The following is a 24,800-nucleotide window of genomic DNA, read 5'->3' on the forward strand; positions in this document are numbered from 1 at the left end:
CAAATTAAACTTTAGTTCACTCTCACTGCTCTCATTAACCACATTTCAAGATGCAACAAGCAATGAAAACATACGGGTAAGCGCTCTCCCTAGTGGATTTTCTACCATTTTACCGGGACAACGGACAAAATACAGTATGCCAGCATACGCACACGAGGATTATAGTCTGCATCCATCCATTTTTTTATACCACCTTTCCTATAGAGTCTACCCACGTACCACGTGTTCGCGTAGGGTTCCGCCCACTTGTCCGTCAAAACATAGTGTTAACCTATTACGGCTACGTACATTTCTCCTATTTACGGCGTGTTTTTCTGCTCCTTAACATTAATAATCAAAATGGTGAAGGCGTGTGTGGCTGTTGGTTGCACTAACAGAGAAGATGGAAGGAGAGACTTGAAATTTTACCATATTCCGAGGGATCCAAATAGAAGAGCGAAATGGACGGCTGCAATTCGACGTGAAAATTGGACGCCAAAAAATCACCACAGACTATGTAGTAGTCATTTTATATCCGGTAAGATGCATTTAATATATATTTAGAGGGTTTTGGCCTGACAACCACAATTAAGATCATTGCTAGGCTAATCGCCGACAACATACGACGTAGTACGACATAGTTTCAAATTCAAGATGTTTGTGACTTCCCTATCTTCCACCATCGTTATTTTTTGAATAATATTTAGCTGGTACCAAGTAAAAGTGTCAAGAACGGCAAGCCGTTGATGTGAATCCCAAAAACAGACCAAGAGATCAGGTAAAGCTAAAGTTTGTGTTTAATAAGTACAACAAAGGGAGCACGCCAAAAATGCGGGTTTAACAAACTGAGAGAGCACGCCAATAAACGCGAGTGTAATAATAAATTACAACAAAGGGAGCACGCGAAAAATGCGGATATAACAAACTGAGAGAGCACGCAAATAAACGCGAGTATAATAATAAAGTACAACAAAGGGAGCATGCGAAATATGCATGAATATAACAGAGTACAAGAATCAAACTACAAAGCCCAAAAGAGCACTAAAGTAAAGATGACCAAACCAAAATACGACCGTAGAACGTCGGGAAACTCGAAGGCTGACGATGAACACACAGGCGGTAAGCAAGGCAAGTAGCAAGCAATAGTCCGACACTTGCAGATGGTGACAGGTTTCCTTAAATACTGAGCTTTCCTAATCAAGCACAGGTGTGTCGCATTACCCCGCCAATCTGACTCGATCAGGTGCTGCATAAAGAAAAAAAGAGCTGAGAACACACACAAATATGACAGAACCCCCCCCTCAATGGACGCCCCCTGGCGGACCACCTGGTTTCGAGGGATGAAAGGAGTGGAAATCCCGCAGCAGCGACGGATCGAGGATCCAGGAGCGGGGGACCCATTGGCGTTCCTCTGGGCCATAACCTTCCCAGTCGACCAGGTACTGCACCCCTCTACCCCGCCTCCTAGAATCAAGAATGGTACGCACCGTATACACCGGCCCACCGTCGACCACGCGAGGAGCAGGAGGAGGCACTGGCGGAGGGTTCAAGGGGCAGGTGGAGACCGGTTTGAGCAGGGACACATGGAAAACTGGGTGGACCCTCATGGAGCTAGGAAGCTTCAGCCTGACAGAGACCGGATTGACCACAGCATCCACAGCAAACGGACCAACGTATCTAGGGCTCAGCTTCCTAGAAGTCCCAGCAAGGTGCAAATCCCTCGACGACAGCCAGACCATCTCGCCTGGACGATAGACCGGAGCAGGCCTTCTGTGGCGGTCAGCTATCTGGCGGTTGCGTGCTGCCGTGCGGACCAGTGCAGCCCTTGTGTTCCTCCAGACTTTATGGGCCCTCCTCAGGTGGACCTGGACAGACGGCACAACTACTTCTGCTTCCTGCGACGGGAACAATGGAGGTTGGAATCCGTATGCGGTCATGAATGGTGACCTCCCGGTGGCTGAGCAAACGAGGGTGTTGTGGGCATACTCCACCCACGGGAGGTGTGCTGACCAGGAGGCTGGATGCAGTTGACAAACACAGCGGAGGGCGGCCTCTAGCTCCTGATTGACCCGTTCTGTCTGTCCATTCGATTGCGGGTGGTAACCAGAAGACCGGCTTGACGTGGCCCCCAATGCCTTGCAGAACGCCCCCCAAACTTTTGAGACGAATTGTGGCCCCCTATCAGAGACCAGGTCAGTAGGAATGCCGTGAGCCCGGAATATGTGCGCCACCAACAAATCAGCAGTCTCCAGAGCTGAGGGTAACTTGGGGAGTGCGACAAAGTGTGCCATCTTTGAGAAACGGTCCACCACAGTCAAGATGACAGAAAGACCTTTGGAGCGCGGGAGTCCAGTGATGAAGTCCAGTGCCACATGGGACCAAGGGCGAGATGGAACAGGAAGTGGATGCAGCAATCCAGCTGGGGGACGATGAACCGCCTTGCCTCGAGCGCAGATGGTACAAGCAGCGACGTAGTCCATGACGTCCCTGCGCATACCCGGCCACCAAAACCTCTGGAAAATGAGTGCGAGACACACCTGGGTGGCAGGCGAACTTGGAAGTGTGACCCCATTTCAGCACTCCTGCACGTTGAGCATCTGGAACGAATAACTTGTCAGCGGGGCAGCCTCCAGGCACCGTTACACCCCGCAAGGCCTCCTCCACCAGACGCTCGACCTCCCACCGTAGCGCCCCAACAATCAGGCGGTCAGGTACGACCGGCTCCTCTGAAGGACCCTCCTCCACCGGTTCATGGATCCTTGATAGCGCGTCAGCCTTTCCATTCCTTGACCCTGGACGGTAAGTAATTGCAAAGTTAAAGCGGGTCAGGAACAACGACCAACGGGCCTGGCGAGAGTTGAGGCGTCTGGCAGCCCGAAGGTACTCCAAGTTTTTGTGGTCTGTGAGTATCTGGAACGGCTCTTCAGTCCCCTCCAACCAGTGCCTCCATTCCTGCAAAGCCTGCACAATGGCGAGTAGCTCCCGGTTGCCGACATCATAGTTTGCTTCCGCTGGGGTGAGGCGGCGGGAGTAGAATGCGCATGGGTGCAGTCTCTGGTCGACGGTAGACCTCTGGGACAGGACGGCCCCCACTCCGGAACTCGATGCGTCAACCTCGACCACAAACGGAAGATCAGAATCAGCATGGACCAGGACAGGTGAACTCGTAAATGCCCGTTTAAGGCCTACAAATGCGGCCTCTGCCACCGAAGACCACGTAAACGGCCTTTTGTTGGAGGTTAGTCTAGTAAGGGGCTCGGCCCTCATACTATAGTTACGAATGAAACGTCTGTAAAAGTTGGCGAACCCGAGAAACTTTTGTAGTTGCTTACGCGATGTTGGAGTCGGCCACTCGGCTACTGACTGAATTTTAGCGGGATCAGGCCGGAGCTGTCCCTTTTCCACAATAAACCCCAGAAACTGTATTGAATCCTGGTGAAACTCGCACTTCTCTGCTTTGACAAATAGTTTGTTTTCCAGAAGTCTTTGCAGAACCAGGCGGACATGTTGCTGATGTTCCTGCAGGCTTCTTGAGAAGATTAAAATATCGTCCAGATATACAAAACAGAATACATTCAACATGTCGCGTAACACATCGTTTATGAGGCTCTGGAATACCGCAGGCGCGTTAGTCAGACCGAAAGGCATGACCAGGTATTCAAAATGCCCGAGCGGTGTTTTGAAAGCGGTTTTCCACTCATCCCCTTCACGAATCCTGACCAGGTGGTAAGCACTGCGCAAATCTAATTTCGTGAAAATGGTGGCTGATTTTAATGGGGCGAAAGCCGAATCCAACAATGGTAAGGGGTATTTGTTCTTTATAGTAATCTCATTGAGACCCCGGTAGTCAACGCACGGCCTAAGACCCCCATCTTTTTTGCCGACAAAGAAAAACCCTGCCCCCAAAGGAGAAGACGAAGGGCGAATAAGGCCAGCAGCTAAGGAAGAGGAGATGTATTCCCTCATTGCCTCCTGCTCCGGTTTAGAGACCTGATATAACCTTGAATTGGGCAGTGGGGCATTGGGCAGCAAGTTAATGGCACAATCGTAGGGACGGTGCGGCGGTAGGGTCATAGCATGCTCTTTACTAAAAACGTATTTGAGATCGTGATAATCAGTAGGAACATTGACCAAATTAACTGGCTCGGTCGTCACGTGTGCTTGAGCGGGAAGTAGACACGCCGACCGTAAACAGTGTGCATAACAGAAAGTACTCCAAGTTACTATTTGCGTTTTAGCCCAGTCAATATTGGGGTTATGTACTTTCAACCAGGGGAGCCCCAGTACTACTGGAGCAGATTTACACGGCATAACCAAAAAGCTTCGGACCTCAAAATGATTGCCCGACAGTTTTGTTTTGAGTGGAGGCGTAATAAACCTAATATCCGCCAGGGGTCGCCCATCGAGATCTAAAACCCGTTTTGGCCTAGCAAGTCTTATTAACGTACAGCCAAGAGCGTCCACAACACTCTGGTCTACAAAACAATCATCTGCCCCCGAATCGATCAGAGCAGTAAACTTAAAATTAACCCCACCATGTGACAATTCACACGGCAGTTGCAGTCTCATAACGCCTTGGGGGTGTCTGGGTTCCTTTATGTCGTCGTGGGGCAACTCACTTGACGGATTGCTGTCATGTACGAACCTCGGCCCCCCTCGGGCGAGGGGAACCCCAGGAACCGAAGATCCAGGTCGACGCGAAGGAACAGCGTCACAGGCGGCGATAGGGTGTCCCAGCGAGCCACAATAGAGACACAAGCCTGCCTCCAACCGCCTCCGTCGCTCCGCAGCAGAAAGGCGCCCGCCACCGAGTTGTGTAGGCTCCCGTCCCGTCGGGACTGGACTCTGCGTCGGCGTAGAGTCGGACGGCGGCTCGACGAAGCCGTCTTTATGGACCGCAGTCGGGCTGCTCCGCGACGACGACCAACGACGTCCCCGAGGCTCCATGGCACGTTCCCTCTCCCGTTCCTTCAGACGATTGTCCAAAAGCACGGACAAGGAAATCAGGTCCTCCAGATTCGACGAATCGTCCCGGGCCGCTAACTCGTCCTTCACTGCAGAAGACAGCCCACGCCGAAAAATCCCACACAGCGCCGCTTCTCCAAAACCGCACTCCGCGGCCAAAATGCGAAACTGAATAGAGTAGTCTGCTACCGTCAGATCGCCCTGAAAAAAATCCAACAGGCGGCTGGCTGCCTCCTTGCCCCTAACCGGATGATCAAAAACTCTCACGAACTCAGTCTCGAAAGTTTCAAAACAATTACGGACCACGGGCCTTGTGTTGCTTACCGCCATGGCCCATGTAGCCGCTTTACCGGTGAGGAGACTCATTACATAAGCTACACGGGATCTATCACTAGCAAACGTAAAAGGCTGCTGGTCAAAAATAAGGGAGCACTGATGCAAAAACTGTCGGCAAGCACCTGGCTCTCCCTCATAACGATGAGGGTGTGGCAACATAGGCTCCCGAAAAGACGCCGGCGGGCTCATCGGAGGAGGGGCGGGCAGGTCGGGCGCCGCGGTAGCGTCAATTATACCTCCGGGTTTTACAGGCGGAGCCATATTCGCAACTCTTGTGGTGAGCGAGCTGATCACATCCACTAATTTGCATATCGATTGCTCGTGTTGACTGATCATTTGGTCGTGACCAGCGAGAGCACGGAAAAGATCCTCCGAGTCCGTGGGATCCATGTGGTCGGACTATTCTGTCAAGAACGGCAAGCCGTTGATGTGAATCCCAAAAACAGACCAAGAGATCAGGTAAAGCTAAAGTTTGTGTTTAATAAGTACAACAAAGGGAGCACGCCAAAAATGCGGGTTTAACAAACTGAGAGAGCACGCCAATAAACGCGAGTGTAATAATAAATTACAACAAAGGGAGCACGCGAAAAATGCGGATATAACAAACTGAGAGAGCACGCAAATAAACGCGAGTATAATAATAAAGTACAACAAAGGGAGCATGCGAAATATGCATGAATATAACAGAGTACAAGAATCAAACTACAAAGCCCAAAAGAGCACTAAACTAAAGATGACCAAACCAAAATACGACCGTAGAACGTCGGGAAACTCAAAGGCTGACGATGAACACACAGGCGGTAAGCAAGGCAAGTAGCAAGCAATAGTCCGACACTTGCAGATGGTGACAGGTTTCCTTAAATACTGAGCTTTCCTAATCAAGCACAGGTGTGTCGCATTACCCCGCCAATCTGACTCGATCAGGTGCTGCATAAAGAAAAAAAGAGCTGAGAACACACACAAATATGACAAAAAGAAACTGGCCTCGTCTACGGGGCTGACAAATAACCACAATTAAGATCATTGCTAGGCTAATCGCCGACAACATACGACGTAGTACGACATAGTTTCAAATTCAAGATGTTTGTGACTTCCCTTTCTTCCACCATCGTTATTTTTTGAATAATATTTAGCTGGTACCAAGTGAGGGAAACTGGCCTCGTCTACGGGGCTGACAAATAACCACAATAAAGATCATTGCTAGGCTAATCGCCGACAACATACACGTATGTATGTTGTGCGTGCTATCGCTAAACCATATAAACATTAAAAGCCTTAACTCCATTGACAAACGACATGAAATACATTAGACTTGACAGTGGATGTTAGCAATAACAAAAGAATTCGAATTGAAAATTTCGTAACTCACCTTTCCAAGCACAAGATAGATTCCTGCCAAACGAGGACCTGTTTCACCCAACCAGCAACGAAGTATTTATAAGCGTCCAAGCTCTTGAAGTTTTTCGTGAGAATAGGCTGATTTTGTGTGGACAAGATCATTTTAAATATCAGCGTAGCAGATGTCAGGCAGACAGGGCGAAGACAGTGGGTCGAAAAACATCGATTTGGGCATCAAATATGGATCTGGCGACTGTATAGAACGAAGCTTTTCCTCATAACGCCTTTTATGCAACAGATCCAGTGAGTTTGCGGCATCAGAAAGCACCGGGTCTTCCATGAAATGCATTTTAAATTGCGCCATCAATTGAAAACAATGCAAATACAGAGTCAAAATGACGGACAAGTGGGCGGAACCCTACAGCGAACACGTGGTGCGTGGGTAGACTCTATTTGGGATCCTGGGGCCTACCACATTTAGAGGAAGGTTAAGAGGTGGGGTGTAGCTTTAATTTGTCAAGAGTTTATTACATTGATATCGTGAATTTATTACTTATTTCCAAGCAACATTCCATTCACAACTACTGACCGGAGCATAGAGAGCAGTGTTGTTTTTGGCAGCCCTTTTAATTTTAGTCTTAGTCTTTTGGACAAAAATACTTGTTGGTCTTAGTCATATTTTAGGCATTTCGAAATGTGTTAGTTTTAGTCTAGTTTTAGTCAACGAATATTTAAACCAGTTTTAGTGTAGTTTTAGATGACGAAACAAAAATATTTTTGTCTAATATTAGTTGACGGATACACAAGGTTTAATAATATATATATATTTTTTAAATCCAACAATTTGAAATAAACATTGACACATGAGTAAACAGTTAGTTTCACAACACTGGCTTTATTTCACAGAAATCTGCAGTAAAAAAAAAAATCCTGATGTGCAGGGAGGTAGGAGACATACCAAGTTTAGAACTTAAATAATAATAGGGCAAAGCCAAACTCTGATAACTGTACAAAGTGTACAACAATACAAAGCAATGCAGCAATAATATTATATTAATAATAATAAAAAGGCCAAAGCCAAACTCTGACAACAGTACAAACTTAGTGTACAATACAAAACAATGCAACAATAATGCTACGTTAGTAATACTCCTGGCCCTCTCAGAAGTCCAAATTGCACTGCAATAACATTCTGTGCATAAACAACCACCGACTGTCAGCTAAAAGATCTTAACGAACTTTATTCAGTTTGAGGAAGGCACTTCTCTTTAAAATTATACGAGCTCTGTTTCGATGGCCTCGACTAAGATCACCTGTTATACTAAAGACTCTCCCAGCAAATGCTTGTGAGGCTGGCATGGATGGGAGATCTAAGGCAATGGGTTTTAGGTTTGGATAAATAGAATCTGATTGTGTAGCCCAAAATTGAAGTCCGGTTTCTTGGTTTGTTTCCTCCTATGACAACTGATCCTTGATTTTTTTTATTTCCTCCCTGACACTTGGCTTTGTACGAATAAACTTTGATCTTGGTCTTGATTTTGATAAGTATTTAAACCTGGACCGCTTTCCCTGTGGTTCTGGTTTGGGATCATCTACCTCCTCAAGATCGCTATCCTCAGCTTCCTCCTCATCTCGTACTGGTGGTATCAGTTGAATGATGAAATCTTCCGCTTTTCCCAGAAGCACCTGAATCGGCTCATCATCATTTTCAAGGAGCGCTTCAGGTGCAACAATAGGGTCAAGGAGGCATGCAGCTGTGCTGAGTGGAGAAAACGTGGAGTTTGTGGGATCAAGGAAATAGCTGAAACAATTGTTCATGTTTGCCTTCATTTGTTTTTTGCAAGGCATGCTAGGTCCTTAAAGTTAGATCCTTGGGCATAGGGGAACACAGACAAGTGAACCTGGAGGTCCAGAAGTGCAGGCAACACCAAGGATAAAGACTGTGCGTCATTCTGTAGCATTTTAGTATGCTCAGCAAAGGGAACGAGTAATTCTTTCAGAGCTGTCAGCATGAGATAGTCCCAGTTCAACCCATCTGCAACCTGAGCAACTGATTCTTTGATTTGGAGAAGGCGTGTGATCATGAGATATGTGCTAGACCATCTAGTAGGGCAGTCTTTGACCAGAGTAAGTTGACAGGATTGTAGCAGTCTTTCAGTTGCGACGGATGACTTGCGAAAGAGCTTGACAAGCTGCCGAGCTTTGCTTAGAAGTCTCTTTATGCTTGGCTCTTTGTGAACCATGTTCACCACAAGTTGGAGTGTGTGCACAACAAAATTTTGAATATTTAAATGGTCTTTATTACAGAGTTCTTAAAAAAAAAAAAATTCTGTTTGATAAAAGGACTATAATGTACTGAAATTACCGTAGTTTTCACACTATAAGGCACACCTTCAATGAATGGCCTATTTAAAAACTGTTTAAAACTTGTAGTGGTGGTCGGGTTGCGTTACACATCCACTAGATCAGGGGTCGGCAACCCAAAATATTGAAAGAGCCATATTGGACGAAAATAACAAAGTACAAATATGTCTGGACCCGCAAAAACACAAAAAAGGCTTATATATGCCTTATAGTGAAGGAAAGACATGCTATATGTATCTATATTAGCCCACTATAAACTATAAACTGACTGAACTTCACTTCAGAAGGATGAAAATCGTCAATTGCACTGAATGAGTTAACTATAAAATTATCAATCAAGAAAACATCTAAATTGGGCTCCGTTACTACTGACTGTTACGATAATCCCATGTAGCACACAGCCAATGTGCTTGTGTTAGCAAAAAAAAAAAATTTACGCATCATACAAATTTTTACAAAAATTGTAAACGTTTTTTAAGTGTGATAACTAAGTTATTTCTGAATATTTTTTTACTTTCAATCACTCAAAATGTTCAGTGGCATCAGAGCTATCTATTCACATATAGTTTTTATTTTTAATTTGTACTTTTTTGCCCTCTATTGACAATAAAAGCAGTACTGTGCTACGACCAAAACTAACTATGTTGGATATATATGTATAAAATGTGCTACGACCAAAACTAACTATGTTGGATATATATGTATAAAACAAAATTGAACTGGAAAATTTCATATCACACTATCAGAGCCTTGAAAAGGTCAAAGAGTTATAATAACAGAATTTTTTTTATCCATGCCCATTTTTGGCAATGGCCGTTTTTGTGTATAATACCCCTAAACATACAATTGTTTACAATAATTGTAAATGTTTTGATGTGCGATAACTAAGTCATTTCTGAATATTTTTTACATTCAACCCCTCAAAATGATTCAGTGGCTTCAGAGCTATCCATACATATATAGTTTTCTTTTATTTGTATTTTTTGCCCTCTGTGGACAATAAAAGCAGTACTGTGCTACGACCAAAACTAACTATGTTGGATATATATGTATAAAAGAAAATTAAATTGGAAAATTTCAGATCACACAATTAGAGCCTTAAAAAGGTCAAAAAGTTATAACAACAGAATTTTTTTTATCCATGCCCATTTTTGGCAATGGCCGTTTTTGTGTATAATACCCCCAAACATACAATTGTTTACAATAATTGTAAATGTTTTGAGGTGCGATAACTAAGTCATTTCTGAATATTTTTTTACATTCAACCCCTCAAAATGATTCAGTGGCTTCAGCGCTATCCATACATATATAGTTTTTATTCTTTTATTTGTATTTTTTGCCCTCTGTGGACAATAAAAGCAGTACTGTGCTACGACCAAAACTAACTATGTTGGATATATATGTATAAAAGAAAATTAAATTGGAAAATTTCATATCACACCATTAGAGCCTTGAAAAGGTCAAAGAGTTATAACAACAGATTTTTTTAAATCCATGCCCACTTTTGGCAATGGCCGTTTTTGTGTATAATACCCCTAAACATACAATTGTTTACAATAATTGTAATTGTAACTAAGTCATTTCTAAATATTTTTTTACATTCAACCACTCAAAATGATTCAGTGGCCTCAGAGCTATCCATACATATATAGTTTTTATTTTTTTATTTGTATGTTTTGCCCTCTATGGACAATAAAAGCAGTACTGTGCTATAACCAAAACAAACTATGCTGCATACATATATATGTGAAACATGAATTGGAAAATTTCATATCACACAATTAGAGCCTTGAAAAGGTCAATGAGTTATAACAATTTTTTTTAATGCATGCCTATTTTTTGTGATGGCCATTTTTGTGTATAATACCCCTAAACATGCAATTTTTACAATAATTGTAAATGTTTTGAGGTGTGATAACTAAGTCATTTATGAATATTTTTTTACTTTCAACCACTCAAAATGTTCTCTGGAGTCAGAGCTATCCATACACTATAACCTTGAAAAGGAAAGTCACAACAGCTATGAAGAATTTATAACAGAATTTATATAAAGCAATCAGTCAGTGCGTCCCTGCACCACAAGCAATCCCACGTTGTGTTCAACCCCCCTGTAGGGTTGCCGGTGTAGACCTCCAGCTTTGATGCGTAGGAGGTTCGAGCGTCACAGAGGGCCCAAATCTTAATGCCATACTTTGCGGGCTTTGACGGCATAGATTGTTTGAAGCTGCAGCGTCCTCTAAAGGCAATTAGCTGTTCGTCCACGCACGCGTCACGTCCCACGTTATACATTTCCTGCAGCCGGAAAATCCAGCTGATCCACAAATCTTAAATCGGCGACAGTTTGCTTGCATGGTACCGCTGACGTCTGAGCAGCTTATCATCGAACCGGAGCATTCGGTTGATCTCCATGAACCCCCGATGAGCCATGGCGTCGGGGAACGTCGAACGCCCGGTCTTGACGCCCCACAAGCTGCTCGTCGTTTCATGCCTGGAGCGGTACATTCCAGCCAGGATAAGCAGTCCGATATACGCGCGCAGGTCTTAAGGCGTGAGGGGAGACCAGTTCTTGAGCGATCGGAGCCCTTGGATGTTGGTCATTGCGACTATTTTCGCGACGATCTCCTGGTTCACAAACAACGCAAACGCCGTCTCCCGACTGCTCATCTGGCATCATACTGCATACAACGTGGGGCCAGGCGTGGGGATTCGCGCAGGGACGTAATGTCCAGCCACTTCGTTGGTTGGATGGCATATCACTTTTTTGTTTTCCGAGTTCCATAAGTATGATCGGCGCTGCCCGATGGATCCGACCCGACTATTATGACTCCTGTCATCCTGACGCTCGCTATATGACGCTGTGTAAGAAGAGGAGCGCCTCCTCTTTCTACCAATCGGAGCATGACCAATCGCGGGCTAATAAATTCAAACACGAGGCGGACCAATCATAGTTGAGATTCAAAAACATTGCGGGCTAATAAATTCAAACACGAGGCGGACCAATCATAGTTGAGATTCAAAAACGTAACTCAAAACGTAACCTTTGAATTTAAAATCTGAGCCAATCTCTATGCAGAACATCCGTTTGAACTAAAGACGCTCACACGCATGCGTATTGCGTAGACGTACAAAATTCAAACTAACACTTTATTTTTTGAAAAAGAACTCGGCCAGTCATATCTGGAGGTCCCCACCAAGCCCTACTAAAATCCCGACCGGAATTGTTGAACAAAGATGCAAAATTTTGCAGCCGGCTGCAAAAAGGCAAAATCATTTGCGAGCCTCTGGCGTTACCTAATGGTGAAGGGGTGTAAATGCTCTCAACCCAAAAAATTGGCATGCATACGTCTGAACAAGTGTAAATAAAGCAATTGATGTGGTAATTGCGGGAAATGCATTTTTGCACATTAGGTTTACAATGCATTCAAAAATTGGAATTATAATGGGTTTCTATGCTACAAAAAATGTAAAAATGCTATGTTTCAGTATCAAAAGTAAAATCTCATTGCTGCAATGCCTTAGAAAGCTCAGCAGGTGGCATTTTGAAATTCAGGACATTTTAGACACCCCCTGGAAATGGCAGCTCTCTGGTGTTTTTTTTAATATGCTTTGTCTTTGATTTAAGATGAGAAATTCCAAAATTTACAAAAAATGTAGACAATGTATAAAAAGAGAGACTGTCATTGTTTGGAACTTTGGACACATGGACAAATATGTTGCACAGCATCACGTCTTTACCCTAAGTTTTAGACCGTCCAATTGCAGGTTAAAGCGTATACTGTGTGCTCCAATATGGCCAAATGTTCTCCCCATACATACTGTTAGCAGGCTGCACGTTGTTTGCACGTAAAGGCTCAATAACAGCAGCGCAAGTAAGATAAAATATTAGCCTAAACTTGGCGCTCCATTTACGCCAAAAATGTGGAAAATATATAGTATATTAAAATTATAACAGACCATTTGCTTGAATAAAATTACAGGTCTAGGATGTCTTAAAACTTAAAGAGTTGTAACAACTTACCTTCGCATAAATATGAGCGTGCCGAGCTCTGAGGTGCCACTTTAGGTTCGTGGTATTTTTTCCACCAAGTATATAGCCACACTTCTGCCCTTGCTCACCCACGGGGACAGTGCATTGAGTTTTTCTTTCACTGGGATTATATTTAAAATGAGACCACAAATCCTCGCGCTGTTTCCGACCACCAAGCGATCTTACAGCTGCCATTGTTGAATGATAGTAGGCCAAGGCCACCGTTCTTGTGCACTCACTGCCTTGGTGTAGTTTGGGCACGCGCGCAGCGCTCGGCACGTCACGTGAACGAGGCAAAACATGGCGCAGAAGCAATCTGACTAGTACGCGCACAATTAAAAAAAAAAAACAACAAAAAAAAACACACAGCTCTCAAATGTCACGCATTGTGAACATATGACAGAAAAGATGGCGCATTTTCATGTTCTTGTCTCGTCAGACGTAAACTGCTAACCTTTTCGTCACGTTGTAGTTATCCATGACGCGTTTTCATGACGTCATCATTACGTCATCGTCATAAAAAAAATGTTCGTTAACAAAATGTTTTTGTTGTCGTCGTCGTTGACGAAAACAACACTGATAGAGAGGCTAATAATATTCAAATATCGCCCAAGGTAAATTGTATATATTTATGCATGTAAGGCATACGTGCCAACTGTCTTCCTAATGATGAGCCTCTTGAATTGTAGAGTATCTACATTATGCAGAAAGCAGTGAGTACAGGAAATGAGTGCCATGCATGTCTGAGTCGTGGGTGTAATATGAGAAGCGTTTGTGAATTGAAGTCATTATGGCCTGTGAAACAGTGGCGGAGCTAGAGGGGGGGCCGGGGTAGCACTGGACCCCCCTAAAATCTGATTGGACCCCCCAGGTGCCACCCCAGATGATTGACAATGACATATCGCGGCACCGACTGCTAAGTCCTTCTTGTACAGTAGTTGGCGCTATGTACCATAAGGCGTTGCAAATTCGCTTTCATGAGGAGAAGAAGAATCGCCACTGAAACGGAGGAAGATTTGAGATTTGAGTACTTGGTCATCGTTGACGGAACGGAACACGGAAGATAAACAAAGTGACAAGAACAAACAAGGAGACGAACTTGGATACCCTGCCTTAAAGCCACTGAAATTCTCGTCGTAATGTAAGTTTTATGCTGATATCTAATGAGTCAATGTTTAAATTTGTAGGAAGGAGATTTTTTGTTGTCGCTAAAACAGAGAGCCAAGGCATCAAGCAAACGTTAACGTTATCTCATGTCGTCCAGCTTCCAACAACCGCTCGATATTAACGTCTATATTTAATTCATTTGGGTCGCTATTTACATACATGTTTCTCCAATAATTGTAGAGCATTAGCCAGCTGTCTCATGCTCTCTTTCCTTAAATCAGGTGTCAGCAACCTTTTTGGTGTGGCGTGCCACTTTCAAATTTTCTTGTCAATCAGTGTGCCACACCAAGATTAATAACGCACATCTGAATTTTTATATTCAACAGAGCTGTAATTTTACTCCAAAGAAAACAACATGAACATACGTTGAAATCTTACAACTACCATTCTTTATCAAATAACGAAAAAAATAAATGTATATTGTAGAAAAAATCAAAACTTGAGCATCATCTTATGTAAACATATCACACACACACAACCCAGCAAGAAAACGGGAACAAGCGTGATTCTCAGTGCAGGTCTCTCACAGTACAGAGCGGGCTGTTTTAACCTTCAAAGTCAGAAGAGGCGACTACTTTGTCTTGTTCACTAACAGTGAATTCCATGCACAATTTTAGATTTTATATAACAAATACAAAAGATGCCTACCTTAATGTGATCCCTGGCCCTGTTTTCCATGAATTTTCATGTTTTGTCTCATAGTGGCGTTTGACACTTGTTGTGTGACACACACACACAACGCTCTTGAGGCATAATGCACAGAGCTAGCGGAAGTAACCAGCCAACCAGTTGTTACCGGCATCCCCAAGGGGCCGCTGTCCCCGACAGTTTGACCGGCTTACTAGTTAAGGGTGAGAAAAAGAGAGGCAGCGAAACAAGGTGTTGAGAGAGAGAGTTGTGCGAAGAGCGCCTTGAAAAGTGGCTGTGTCCCATGATGGTTTTGGTTTTGTTAATAAAAGTCTCCAGCAAAATGCCATCCAACGTGTCACTGTGTTTTTATACACATCACCACCTCTCTGAAGTAAGCACCGGGCGAATCGATGACAACAAGCCACGTTAATCGCCTTTCTACTACACACTACGGTGCAGAGTTGAAACCACTGCAATTACCAAAAAGTGCAATTAGTAACACAGTGTACTTCCGCCAGCTCTCTGATTGGTCGGCTTCGTGACACGTTAGTAGCGTGGGCTGAATTAAACGCGCAGAGAAAAAAATCCGACAAGCGCAGGAGTCGAGAAATAGAGGAAGAGCTGGAGGTGTGCTCAAAATCCATGACTGCTCGCATATAACGCCACAGGCAGAGTGGGTGACTGGGGCGCTCCCGTAAAGCCCCTAAATAACAGGGCGCGCATCTGAAAATGCCTTGATTTCCGGTAAAAAGGCGCATTGTAAATGGGCTCGCTTCCGCTTATCCAAGCAGCTAAACATGAAAACGTTCACACTCCGTGAGACTAAAACAATGAAAAAATACATGCAATCAGCAACAATGCTGCAAATAACATAAATGCCATCCATATATGCAAACACAATTAGCCTGTATTCAGTAGTTCTTAATTAGAAATATCAAACACATTTCCCCTCAAACATGCAACCTAAAGACAATATAAAGAGTGAAATTCTCAATTTGACAACAAAATACTCACAGACGTTGCTCTAACAAACACAAATGCCACAGAAGTTGTGAGAGTGGAGCTGCCATGTAACACACTGAATCACATTTGAAGAACTTCCTATTTGCATTTTTCTTCTACTGTTTTAGAACCAATAAATAAAACGGCCACAAGATGGGGCGCTTCAGCAACTGATAAAGATACAACTGACAATAAACATAACACGCATTTTTGTTGTTGTTTTGTTTTGCCATGCGCTCGCGTGTCACTGGTTAACCCTTCGCGTGCCAGTGCTGACACGCGTGTCATAGGTTGCCGACCCCTGCCTTAAATGAAACGTCACGTGAAAACGGTAGTTGGCCGGGCCTGCTGTGTGTGTGAGTAACTATGAATATGTTGTTGCATTTTCGCTACTTTTGTAAAAATTAGTTATTATTAATGACTGATTGAAAAGTTGTTACCTAGTTGTGTTTTACATTTTTTTTTTACATCGTTAAGATATTGATAAGAGAGAAGTGTGGGGGGTGGGGGGTCGTGTGAGTAACTTTGAATGTGTTGGTGCATTTTCACCATTTTTGTAAAAAAATAGTTATTATTAATGACTGATTGAAAAGTTGTTACCAAGTTGTGTTTTACATTTTTTACATCATTAAGATGTTGATAAGAGAGAAAGGGGGGGGGGGGGGGGGGTTGTATGAGTAACTGTGAATGTGGTGGTGCATTTTCACCATTTTTGTAAAAAATAGTTATTATCAAGTTAATAAACAAATTATATACATAAATCTCATCACCTGTGTGCTTAGTATGTACATTTCAACATTTGACACTCTGATTGCAATTGATAAGTCAAGAAACAAATGTATTGTTATAGTCTGTGGACCCCCTGAAATAGCCTCGGCCACCCCAAGAATAAAAGTCTATCTCCGCCACTGTATATATATATATATATAAAAACAAAGTAATTTCAAATATGTCATATGACATAATTAGAGCTTTGAATAAGGCAATAAGTCACAACAACAAAAACATCTATGCATAGAACTTTTTTTTTTACAATAACTGTATAACTGAAAATACCCTTTATGTGTTGAATTTACATAATATGTAATTGCTACTTTGAAGAGTGATAACTCAGTCATTTAAAAATATTTCTTTTCTGTCAATCACTCAAAATGTTTATTGGAATCAGACCTATCCATACATATGTAATTTTAATTATTGTTTTTAATTTACCCCCCCCCCTCCCACTTAGGACCACAAAAACCCAAAGAATGGGTTATGAAGACAACTAACTGTACTGTATAAATATATATATTATATATATATATATATATATATATATATATATATATATGTATAAAAAAATTGAATCATTTCAAATATGTCATATGACATAATTAGAGCTTTGAATAAGGCAATAAGTCACAACAACAACAAAATCTATTCATAGAACTTTTTTTTACAATAACCGTATGAATGAAAATACTCTGTGTGTTACTTAACCCTTGAGAGTCGAAGGACGCGCCGGCGCGTCCTCAGCGCACGTCGTCTTAGAAGCGCCCTTGCGTTTTAATTACGTCACCCACATGCCGTTGGTTGGTCTCGTTTTAAAGTGGGAAGTTGCGGTTTACTCTCGTTGTTATTTGAAGTCAATCGACCAACTAAAACGTGAGATATTGTCATTTAAGTTTTATAGTTTTATTGTCCTCTCAAAAAAACATTAAAACGCTGCATGGATAATTTGTTTATGTCTATATTTCCATCATTTCTTGTCCTTTTTCAAAACGGAAGCTCCATGAAAAAAACACAAATCAAACGAACCCTTTCGAAGTCACAGTGGAAGCACAACATGCGTTTTTTTTTTTTTTTTTTTAAATAAATATAACTGCCGTGCGAGGTTCCACCGAACGAGAGGGAGGAGTGTTCTGAAGCAGCGAGGTGGCGACCGACGGCCGTTTGAATCGAGCGAGCGAGCGACTTTGTGTGACTTTGAGAATGAACGGATAACTAAATTTAGCGCAAGCAATTGTGCTTTTTGATCAACGTGAGGAAGAGGATGGTCCAAATTCGTCATCATCGTCTTCTTCGGAAGAGTCCTCGAGTGAAGATAGTGACGGATTTGAACACGTGGGTGACGCCATCGACGAGCAGAGGTAAGACAACCCACTTTTTTTTTTTTTTATGCTGCTGAAAAAGTTTCTTTTGAAAGTTTCTTTTGATATTGCAAGACAAAGTTAATTTTGATGCAATATAAGTGTGTGTTTGTGTATATAATAATAAAATGTGCATATCGGATCAAAGTATAATTTGTGGTCTTCCTTCTATATGAAGATTAGGGATGTAGCACATATTCAGCTATGGTATTCTTTCTATTGTCATACGTATAGATTTCCATTATTATTTATTTCTGTATATATTTTATTTTATACTTTATTATTTTCATAAATACTGACTTTTTTTTTCATGTACATTTATAGTGACAATGAAAGTAAAGTGAAATGAAAATGGAAGGGTGGAAAGAGGACCGACACCCCATGGAAGTGTGGGCTGTGTGATGTAGCCCTGTGTCTAATTCCAGGACGAAACTGCTTTTCGGAGTGGCATGCCTGAAAAAAATTTAACTTATTTATTGTAAATATTTTTGAAAATACTTGTTTTCCCAATGTTATATATATATATATTTTTTCCCCCCCACAAACAGTCTTCTCAATTTGTGTATATAAATGTGTGTTCAAGAAGCTTGATTGTGTGTACATAGTTTTCATCAGGTGATGGGCCGCAATACCTAAACTCATATAGAGATGGCCTCTAAACACTTTTTGTGTTAGATGGTATATTTTTTCACTGTTCTTCACTGTTTGGTCTGCTGTATATAACCTGTTTTGACTAGAGTATGTATAAAGGCAAAAAATGCCTATGGCTATACCTGTTGTTTATGTTGAATTGTCAAATATAAGACTATTTATTCTAAGTTTTTTTGGTTGAATGTTCATCCTAACATGTTGAATAAATATTACAAAGTTTCAAAACGGTTCGTTACGCATGTTTGGTTGTCAATTGGACATCAATATTAAAAATTTTGACAAAACGATTTTGGAATTTTTGGTCTTTTTGGGCCCAAAATGATGATTTATAATTGGTCAGTGAAGTAAACAACAGTTTGGACATGAAGTATAAGGTGTCACAAAAAAACGGACCAAACCAGGCCATCGTAAACAATTCTTTCTTTGAAATATAAAGGCAACTTCAAAGGCATGCAAAATAAGACAAAATAGGCCCAGACCTTAAAGGGTTAACATGTAAATGCTACTTTGAAGAGTGATAACTCAGTCATTTAATAAAAATATTTTTTTTCTGTCAATCATTCAAACTTTTCATTCGCATCAGACTTAATCCATACATATTTAATTTAATTTTTAAAAACTTTGCCCCCGCACCCCCACTTAGTACCACACAAACCCAAATAATGGGCTATGAAGAATGGCCTCCTCAAAATCCTCTTCCTCCTCTCCTTCAAGTGCCTCATAATCGTCATCAGAGTTGGACAATGCACAGTCCTCTGACGCATCATCCTCTTCATTGAGTCTGTGAGAAATTCCTCCTCCAACACCATTCTTCTTGCCTTGCCTCCTCAAGAGAAATTATTCTCGCCATTTCTGCACACCATCAGTCACAGGGAGTAAAATGGCCGTTGAGCCGTTGGACCCCATATAAAAAGCCTGACCATTCACTGAGACAATGGGAGGAGGAAAAATTAAAACATTCTACCAGTAAGCGTTGAGATTGAGTAAACAACTGCAATCTGAATAAACACTTGACCATTCCTGGCTGGACCAATAACAGAAGGAAGAAATTCAAACATTTTACCAGGAAAAGTTGAGATTCAGTAAACAACTGCATTTTGAATTAATTCTCACGCTGCAGAGTCAAGTGCTTTCAGTGCTTTGAAGTCGAACAAGCAACGCGCGCGAACACACACACTCGCGCACGCACACGCACTTACACACACACACACACACACACACACACACACACACACACACACACACACACACACACACACACACACACACACACACACACACACACACACACACAAGTGTTGGTTAGTCCACACACTGGCCCCTTCGATAGGTCCATGACCAATGAAAGAGCATGATTTCAAGCAACGTGCATGTGTGGAGACGCACACAACTGCATGATTTCAAATGAGACTAAATTTCAATAATAACTTATGGAATTCAAATTTCCTGCAAAGCAATACACAAAAGTACAAGCACACACACATACGCGCACACGCTGGGTAACCTGAGAGTGCGCGTGCATGTGCAAACGCATTCGATTGTTCGCACAGTTGCGTCATAGTCAACCGTCACATATGTCAACTCATTCTGTCCCATTGAACAAGCAACGCGCGCGCACACACACACACTCACATATGCGCGCGCACGCCCTCACACAAAAGTGTTCCTGAGTCCACACACATCCTCAACATGATCAATGAAAGAGCATGATTTCAAGCAACGTGCATGTGTGGAGACGCACACAACTGCACGTTGCTTGAAATGCTTCAAATGACACTAATCTTAAGTAATAACTTATGGAATTCAATTTTCCTGCAAAGCAATACCGGTGACGCGCGTGCATGCACGAGCAGGAGTGAGCAACCATCAGCATGGAAATACCAAAAGTAGCGGAAAATCCACCTTTTAAACAGTATGGAGTTTGCATGCAAAATCATTTAGTGGTCTCTTGCGCCACCTGCATGGTTAGGAGTGTAAATACACGCTATACCCGTCTCACATGTTATTTGACCGTCGTTGAAAGGATTGATACGAAAATCACGGAAATTGCAATAAAATACATCAGGTGTACAATAAATCAAAATTTATTAATTATAATGGTAGTCAATAGTTACATATTTTGTAATTTCGAGTCACGTGCATTCAAGTTATTTTGCTACTTAATGCAAAGGTTTAGAAATGACGGCACGGTTGCCTTTTGAACGTCTGCCTGTTTTAGGAACCTAGGAAATATCTAACAGTCGTACTGTTTTTTTCCCCTATGCTTTCTCTTTGATGTAAAAACAAAAACCATCAAAAAATTACATACAATGTAATATTCGGCACAAGTCTTTTAAGCTTTCCAATGATGTATCATACATGCATATCGGACAATTTTGAAATTTGGCCAAATTGGGGGTCTCAGAGCGGAAAGTCAAGTCACCTGAGTGTATTCCGCCATATAAATGTCCCACGAACCGAGCAGCAAATTATAGAATGGACATGTTTAAGATGTATTTTATATGCATAGCACATATTGGTTTATTATGACTGGATTCAATATCGGTTGTCAGTATGCTCATTATCAGTCCTGAACGGTGGAAAAAAAACAAGTGTGCAGTATGATAATAATGTATTTATTTATATAAGTGCAACACAGCTATACTTTTGTATGCATATCAACAATAGGTGTTTTACATTCGTGTGGAAATCAGACAGATTTGGTAAGCGAACATGCTAGCACCGTCAATGAAATTGAATATTAGTATAGACCCCAATCACGTGACGTCACAACTCCGCCCCCCTGACTGGAGCCGCCATATTGTCCGTCAGCTCATCGTGTTTACATATTACCGCTATGTACATTCCTCTTATTACTGCGTTTTTCTGTTTGTCTAAGGAATCACCGCCTACTAAACGAATCCAAAAACCTTCCTGACAATCGTTAACATTGATTAATCAAAATGGTGAAGGGATGTGTGGCGGTTGGTTGCAGTAACAGCGAAGATAAACGGTCATTTTAGTGGTTGCTGTATGACCATTGTAAAAAGGGCATATCTCTAAAGCAGCACGGTTTGTTTATCTCGTTCCATGATGCGTTTGTGTCAACAGCCGTTAGACAGCGGCGAAAACATCAATATGATGCCAACACGATCGCAGACATCATCAGACGGAGACTACGAAGCTCGTCGCCACGGTCGCGTAGCAAGAAGGTGAGCGCAACAACAGGTGTTGTGCCGAAAAATAGCCGCCCTGCGTGAAATGCCCCCCCTGACGGGAGCGCCCACACAGAAACGATTATTTTACTCTGCTTGATACATTTCTGTTCAAAGATGGTTATGTGGCCCAGTCCACAATTTGTTACTAAAATACAGTACTAATATTTTGTGTAATTTAATTATTTAAAACTGATCTTACAGTCGTAAATCCATTACTGTAATGCGGCCATTTTCACGTCAATAAAGCATTATAAATAAGTGCTCCCGTCAGGAGGACATTTCACGCGGGGCAGCTATTTTTCAGCACACACCGGCCCGTTGTCGATCAAGTTTCATTTTACAATCGTGACAACGGTGACGCTCAGCTGACCAAATGTCGGTTTATATTCGGGCCGGTGCCGATTTTGGGTACCCGACTCCTCATCGTGACATAAACTGGAGTATGATTGGAAATTTTGTGGTCCCAGGATGAGCTCTGACGCACGGGACTGGATGGGAGGAAAAATCGGTTTGGGCATCGAATATGGATCTTGCGACTGGATCGACCGAAGCTTTTCCAAATAACGGCCTTTATGCAACTCATCCAACGAGTGAATCCACCTTTAGAAACTACGATCAATGACAATACGGACACACAATGACGGACAATATGGCGTCACAACACAGCGATCACGTGATTGTGTGACGTTGGTGATTGGGATCTATATAGTCCCACTTCGGCTTTACTTCCGCTTTACGATGCAACGTCACGGTCGAAAAATAGCATGCGTGCAGTACACCATTGAAGATTTGTCTCCGAGCCAGACGCAGCCGTCAAAAGAGCCATCTGGCTCGTGAGCCATAGGTTCCCGACCCCTGAACTACAGTATCACTATTCAAACTGGGAACTATTCTCTCCACTAGAAGACAGGGCACTCGTGCTCTTTGGACAAATAATGCATCACTCACTACAATTATTTTCTCTCTTTGATTTAATGATTTAAAAATATATATATTTCTTTGGCTTAATGTGGTTACGTAATGAGTTATTGTACAGTCTCATTGGAACAGCAGCTCATACGTTTGTGCTGAGAAAAAATACCATTGTTAAAAAAATATATATATATATGTATATATACAGGGCCCGCCCAGGCCATTTGGGGGCCCTAAGCTAAATAATGCAAAGGTGCCCATATTTTTGGCCCACCATTTCGTCACAGTGTACTGTGAAACCCATACATGCAATCCAACCCATACGTCCATATTTTGTATATTAATCAGATTTTGTTGCACTGCATATTTCAAATTTCAAAGAAGAACTTCAAAGAAGTTAAGGAATAATTTTTATTTTTTCAAGCTTGTAATCAAGTGTCATAACTCACAAAAGTCAAATAAAGCAAACTGTAGTAAACAAAATAGAATATAAATTAAACAATTGCCAAATTGGGGCCCCCCTAGCGGTCAGGGGCCCTAAGCAGCTGCATAGTCTGCGTATAGGCTGGGCCGGCCCTGTATGTATGTGTATAAATATATATATATAAGCAGTTATTCAAAATGTTACTCATCACTTGAGTATTCTTTTCACTGGATACTTTTTTACTTGTACTCGAGTACATTTTTGGGATGACTTTTACTTGAGTAATATTATTTTGAAGTAACGCTACCCTTGAGTAAAATTTCTGGCTACTCTATCCACCTGTTAATAACATATCTAAATAGCCGTGTCAAAACTTATAAGTAGATTTGCTCAATAATCAGCTGCTATCAACAGCGGGAATACTACCCATTCGTCAGAACAGCTGTTCTGGACCGAATTCGCGTCCGGTGTATATGGAAGGGCCCTTACCAGGATGAGAGGAAGGCGATCGCAGAACGCGCTGTTCTTGAAGCCAAAGCTGTAATATTGACCGAAAAGCACGAAGCCGACAAGAAGCCAAGCTTTGGGCGAGGAAAATGCGGCTAGAAGTTGAAAGTGAACTAGCAGCGCCAAACGTGAGAATTCATGCACTGGCAGAAGGCAGCACTACGTCTGACGTCAGAAAGAAAAAAAAGTGACGTTGCGTACGCAGCGTCAAAACGTATCCAATCCAAGCCGATAATACCAAAGCGACCAGCTACAAAGCTCCAGTGTACATACGCCTTCCATCCGAAACCACCACAACAATAATAGTCCTTTTCTTACCTGACCTTCGTCCTCAGGAACTTTTATCTTTCTAAAAATTCTCATCTGAATTTGCAATCAGTGGCGAGTCAACAACGAACTGACGTAAACTAGGACGCGGCGATTCGTGTCAAACACACGCTATAAAGCACTTAAACGTCATTGTTTAATCACATCCTGATTGTTTTACTAATAGAAAAGGGGACATTTATAACATGAAGGATAAAGTTAATGGTTTCAATGTTTTTTGTTTTTTAAAACAAATGTTGGCCCTGAGTTAGCTGCAGAAATTCCATGCCATAGGTCACTGTTAACCCTTAGATGCACAAGTTACTGGACCCTACACTCTTCCATAAGTGGGTCAAAAATGACCCATATTAGAACCAATGTGTTTTTATGCCATTTAGGTGAAGAAGAATCCCTTGTGTATTGATTAGTATTACATTTAGGGCCACACAAGAATGATTTCATGCTTGAAATATCGTTATGATTTTTTTTGGGGGGGGGACGGCAATAGGCTTCTTCTTCTTCTTCTTCCGTTGATTTCCGGCAGACTCGATGCCTATTGGCACATTGCTGCCTTACCCAATGTGGCCAGATCACGTAATGACCTTTATGTCCATCTCAGCCCGGAGGCAACGAAAAAGTCCGCCAAAGCTCTTATCGTTCCACCCTGTCCCACCGCGGGACACAACAGATCGTTCATAGTCACAGTGCCATGCGGCAACGGCCGGCCCTCTTTTTCCAAAAAGCTCCCGTCGCTGCTCACTATATAGCGGACACTCCATCAGCACATGTTTCACCGTTTGATATTGTTTGCAGTGCTCACATTTACCATCAGGATGTTTACCTATATTGGCCAGATCCCAAGC

General features: G+C 42.3%; 2 protein-coding genes across 3 annotated transcripts in view; both read right to left on the bottom strand.

Moving 5' to 3' along the window:
- The window catches only part of LOC130916259 (uncharacterized), a 40,481-nt gene extending 16,405 nt beyond the window's left edge, over nucleotides 1-24,076 (bottom strand). The window contains exon 1 of one of the 2 annotated variants that reach the window (XM_057836838.1): nucleotides 23,950-24,076. In XM_057836838.1, the coding sequence (XP_057692821.1) occupies nucleotides 23,950-23,994 (45 nt within the window). In that variant the 5' untranslated portion in view covers nucleotides 23,995-24,076. Of the gene's footprint in view, nucleotides 1-23,613; nucleotides 23,809-23,949 lie in introns of those variants that run through there. The other variant, XM_057836839.1, reaches the window with a different exon arrangement.
- Nucleotides 4-16,994, bottom strand: LOC130916258 (uncharacterized). Its single transcript, XM_057836837.1, has one exon. The coding sequence runs from the start codon at nucleotides 5,668-5,670 to the stop codon at nucleotides 2,218-2,220; it is 3,453 nt and encodes a 1,150-aa protein (XP_057692820.1). The 5' UTR covers nucleotides 5,671-16,994; the 3' UTR covers nucleotides 4-2,217.
- Nucleotides 24,077-24,800: the final 724 nt, after the last annotated feature.

This window comes from Corythoichthys intestinalis, chromosome 5 (assembly GCF_030265065.1).
Source record: "Corythoichthys intestinalis isolate RoL2023-P3 chromosome 5, ASM3026506v1, whole genome shotgun sequence".
NCBI lineage: Eukaryota > Metazoa > Chordata > Actinopteri > Syngnathiformes > Syngnathidae > Corythoichthys > Corythoichthys intestinalis.

What these genes read in the sequence shown, in the direction of transcription:
- LOC130916258 (XM_057836837.1), bottom strand. Translation starts at nt 5,670, where the DNA reads ATGGATCCCACGGACTCGGAGGATCTTTTCCGTGCTCTCGCTGGTCAC.